Here is a 5,156-nt window from a genome sequence, read left to right as displayed (position 1 = left end):
ACTCATTTAACCAGGAACTGTTGAAAAGCATGGTAAAAAGTATTAAGATGAATGACGTCTACGGACCAATGAGTCAGATTTTGGAGATACTGAACAAATGGCCTCATCTTAAACGACAACGGTAAGAACCATTCTTTTACGTAAGGCAACATTTTAAAATGAGCCTGAAGTCCCTCAAAACAAATGAATAATTCTTTGCTTAGTAATTTATTGTCATAACTGGTTTCATGCCTATTTTAGCATGAACATGACTTCTAATGAACATATTTTTCCCTAGTATTTGGAACCTAACACTTTACTCTCTCCCCCCACCTCCTTTTTTTTTCAGGAGTTTATATAGAGAAATATTATTTCTCTCACTTGTGGCATTAGGAAGAGACAACATTGACATAGGTATAATTCATTATAATAATAATATTTTGTACTTATTTAGCACTATGTTTTTCAATGCAGGTTGTTATCAAGAAAAAGAATAATTACCATCCTATTTCATTGTGCCAACTTAAAAACAAACAATAAATGTATACTTTTTTTTTAATCAGAACATATTTCTCTGAAGCCTTATCCCTTTAATATTATTTCATGTAATAAGAATGCTTTCGTGAGAATACTGGTAAATTTAAATTATATATTTTAAGTATATTTTTCACTAGTTCCCAAACTTTTCTTAGTTGGCTCACCTTTTTTCTTCTTTAAGTTTACCCTTTCCAAACGTCGTGAAGAATGCAAAAATGGCCTTTGTTAGCTAGAGAGAAGAGGATTTGGGACCTCCCATTCTAAGGCTGATGGGGTGTGGCACATCTGATAACCACTGTTTTATTTACTAATTGAAACTGAAACCTTACCCTTCCCTGAGCCTTATTTTCCTCCTCTGTTATTGGGGTTGGACTAGATGACCTCTGAGGTCCCTTTTAGTCTTTAATTCTGTAAGAAAATGATAAACAGATTTAACTGATTGGACCATCTTGATTTGGTGCTCTAAGACTTAGTCATTAATAAATAAAATAATATAGCATAGAATATGCTTCGATACTGTGATCACCTCTTTGGTTAAAGGATCTTCTCAAAAGAATAGGTATCAGTTCAGTGTTGACCTGACAGACCATTTTGAGTGATATTTGACAAGACTAGTCAATAGTTTCATTAACGTACTATGGATAATGGCATGTGACAGGCACCCGTATCATCTGTACATTGCTATGTGAGGCCAGGGTGGGACATGGGGGGATAGAAGGATGCTGAGAATATTCCCTTATGGCATCTTGTCCCTAGAACTGTAGAAAGAAGGAAGGCAGTCAAGGTGGCTTGATTTGGTATTGTAACCTCTAATAGGCCATTAAGACTTTTGGTACAATGAAAGCATTTGTGAAGTTAGGCAGCAAGATGTGTAGGTGTGGCAGCAGGCATCTTAGAGAAGAGAATTAGAAAAGTGGCCAAATTTAAACAAGATGAAGTTTAAAAGAAATACAGGCAGGATATTTTGGTTTAGGAGGAAAAAAACATATTGTCAAACTAGAAAAAGGAAAGAGGAAACTTGCTTTCATGCCTGCATGCCATCTGAGGGCTAGTATTTATAGTTAATCACAAGTCTAACATGAATCAGCACTTAGTTCCTTTGTCAGAGAAAAAAAACTGATGTTAACATAAGGATACATAAACTGAAGAAGAGAATATAGTCCTCAAAATGACCGTCCATCTTTGCTCAGGAGTCATTTAAATATAGAGGCCTCCAACTTGAGTAAAATTAGAAAATTCAAGGGTCTAGAAAGCAAATAGAATTTTTATAATTTTAATTAATGAAAATCCAACTTCCCTCTCTTCTGTCTCTTCCCCACCAATGAAAAAGAAATAAAAACAAAACCCTTCTTTCAAATATGCATATTCAGGCAAAACAAATTCCTGCATATTAGTCATGTCCAAAAAAAATACATCTTGATCTACACACTCTCATCTCCCTGTCAAGCAGTGGGTAGTAGCATGTTTCATCATGAGTTGTCTAGAATTATGGCTGGCCATTGTGTTGATCAAAGTTCTTAAATCTTTCAAAGAAAGCAATAGAATTTTAATTAACCCTTAGAGAAGCTAAATTAGAGTTGGTTAATCTGTAATTTTAGGATTACAGAAGATTGCCCAGTTAGTTTTCAATAACCCTTTATTTGGAAAGAATCTTCCAATTCTAAGAATTGCATAACATCGGAATATGTTACAAATGGTATATTTTGAGTTAGTTTAAGTTTAGAAGATAAATAAAATTACCTCCAGATAGCCTTTCCAAGATTTTAATTTTGTGTTCCTGAAGTAATATAATAGGTCGTCATTGATTCTACACACCCTTTAAATGCATATTTCTTTGTCTGTGTGAATATTTCCAGATGCATTTGACAGAGAATACAAGATGGCCTATGATCGTCTTACACCTAATCAAGTCAAGAGTACCCACAACTGTGATAGACCACCAAGCACAGGGGTGATGGAATGTCGAAAAATATTTGGCGAACCTTATCTTTAAAATAAATTTTTGTGTATATATTTACATAATTATGTGTGTATATGCATATATACACACACTATATATGTTTTGTACAGTCTGTAAAAATTACCACTTCAGTCTCTAAGAAAATTTCTATCTTCATTTTTTTGAAAATGAATTTGCAGCAGAGTCAGAAAGCCCTGATAAACTACAAATGTTTTAGGTAAAGAATAGTAACAAGTGGGCTGAACACTGCTTTGCCTCCTGGTCCTTTTGTTGTTCCCTTCTATAAAAAATTTCATGGTGGGGGAAAAACCGTAATTAAAAGTAATTGTCTTAAAAGAAGACAGTCTCTTGGAAAACAGTGACAAAAATCGTGTATTAATACTAATAAGTAACATAAAATCAAAGGATCTGCTGTTTACATAGATTATTCAGATGTTATAAAGAACACAAAGTTGTATTATACATGTTTTAAATTGTTTATAGTGAGTTGATATTTTTTTAATTTTTTAAAATTGCTATCGCAAACTTAAAATGAATTTAAACTTTAAATGAGCAATTTAGTGCTCTTCCTTCTAAGTCTGCTGCTATTTGGAACAAATAGTCCAACCTGTTTTCAGTTGGGAGAGAGGAGTGTAGGAAGAAGGGGAGGACACAGAAATGGTCAAAAAATGCCAATCCTAGCCCCAGTGTTGTCCTGGGTTCAGTTTGCATTTGCACGTTGGGAAGCCATAAGTTTGAAAGTGTGTGTGTGTGTGTGTAAATTGTAGAATGATATACCCCATACACTGCCAAGATTGGCACACTGACAATCTTGAGAGTAGTAGAAGTCCCAAGTATAATTCACCAGTACCTTCTAAACTCAGGCTCAGCATACAGTGAAGAATCCAGCACTTTTTTGTTGTTGTTGCTAATGGCACTTATAAACAGTATGTTGGGGGGAAACCTTGCAAAATTAAAAATAAATTTTCTAAATATACATAATGGTGTACATTCCAAGTATGTTGACACTACTCCAAAAGTTTTATTCTAATTTTAATGTTCAAGATAGCGATTATGGCAGGTATACTCCAATTTTAATATATGAGATTGGGTATGTCATCTGTGCTACATGGTAATTATAGGGGACGCAATCAGGGCACTCCATTTAGAATTATATTTAAAATATATTTTTATTTTACATGGAGCAAAATGTTTTCTGGAGGGATAAATTACAGAATAGATCTCCCATATTAAATTATGTAGCTTTTGAAATAAGCCATCAAGATCTATAAATTATAGAAACTAGACAATGATCTAAATGTTTAAGCATTATTGCCGAGTATTCAGAGATACCTGAAATCGATTTGGTTTTTGGTTTTGTTTTGCTTTGTTATAAACACTTAGTTGTGCTACTCTATTCAGTGTTCTTCAAGTTATTAATTCCAAGGGGAAAAGTATCCCTTGTAACCTTAGTTACTTTAATGATTTTCATTGTTTGGAGCTGTGTGCATGTGTTGTCATTAACGAAGGAAAATTGCCCAGATAATGTGCTGAGACAGACCAAGGAAATGATCCCAAATTGTGTGTGTGTGAAGCAGTTTGTAGAAGTACAAGACATACCTTCACTGGAACACAACTAAAAGTCCCATCGTTCATTCTCTAAATCAGTTTAACTACAAATGGGCCTCATTGTTAAGTTGAGCCACTAGTGAATGGTACCAACTTAAAGGATTTTACCGGTTTCCACTTGGGGAAGTGATTAGCAAGAAATACATGTAATGCTCCTAACTCAGGCTTATGTTGACATTAGTTTACTTCAATGATGTGATACTCTGCTTCTTTTTTTCATCACCACAATTTCTATTCCTAACTAGTTGTAAGCTTCTCATACTTGGTATTCTAATTCTCTAATTCACTAATAAATTCAAAAATTTTTATCAGTAATTTTCTTAGGAGACAATATATTGGATAGCTGTGGGACTGAGCAGCAGTAATTAATGTAGCCCAAGTCACTTGTGTAATGAGGTACTTATGTACTGGGTTTTTTTTTTTCCTGTAAAAGCCTTTCTCGTAGCTGTTTACTTTTTTCTTAGCTGCTCGTGTATCTTACATTCTTTTATGAATCTAAATGTCCTATTCTTACAGTCCAGATTCATGTGGGAAGTGGTTGTTTAAATTATCTTATTGTCTGGGTTCTGTTCCTAGTATTTGGGTCAGTTTTTTAAAAATAATTCTACGTAAGTATTTTTCCAGAATTTTATCTTTTGCAGATATAGTGATGGAAAATTAAGTCAGGACAACCATGAGGAAAGCACCCTTGATGCCATGGGTACTGTGCTTGCTCTATCTGATCATATAGACAGATGTGGATAGCTGAAGTTCCTTTCCCATTTGGTATACTCTCTCATTTTAGAATGCTTGACTTGGTTTAGACTTTGAAATTGTTGAAATTAAATAAAAACCATACTGCCTGCTGATGTGAGGTATATGCTATTTCCACTATGCTCTGAAAATTACCTACCCACTACTATTTGTCAGTGATTCTTGAACATCATGTTGCATTACAATTATCCTCTTTTTCTTTCTCACTGTAGAATTGTGTAGATCTGCCTATTTTCTGATTTCTTTAGTTGCAATCTAAAAGAATGATCTCTGAAAATGTCAGTATCCTGTATCAAGTAGTTAATAATCCTTCTTTCCA

General features: G+C 34.0%; 1 protein-coding gene across 6 annotated transcripts in view; it reads left to right on the top strand.

The window, feature by feature from the left end:
- Positions 1–4,932, top strand: part of DENND4A (DENN domain containing 4A) — a 161,453-nt gene extending 156,521 nt beyond the window's left edge. For all 6 annotated transcript variants that reach the window (XM_036736751.1, XM_036736749.1, XM_036736748.1 and 3 more), the window contains 3 exons: positions 1–121; positions 329–393; positions 2,373–4,932. The exon at positions 1–121 is cut by the window's left edge and continues 42 nt beyond it. In XM_036736751.1, coding sequence (XP_036592646.1) covers positions 1–121; positions 329–393; positions 2,373–2,509 — 323 coding nt within the window. In that variant the 3' untranslated portion in view covers positions 2,510–4,932. The remainder of the gene's footprint in view (positions 122–328; positions 394–2,372) is intronic.
- The last annotated feature ends 224 nt before the right edge of the window (positions 4,933–5,156 follow it).

The sequence above is a fragment of the Trichosurus vulpecula genome, chromosome 8, assembly GCF_011100635.1.
Source record: "Trichosurus vulpecula isolate mTriVul1 chromosome 8, mTriVul1.pri, whole genome shotgun sequence".
NCBI classification, from domain to species: domain Eukaryota; kingdom Metazoa; phylum Chordata; class Mammalia; order Diprotodontia; family Phalangeridae; genus Trichosurus; species Trichosurus vulpecula.
Note: the sequence above shows the minus strand (reverse complement) of the source record. Positions and strands in the feature narration are given on the sequence as shown.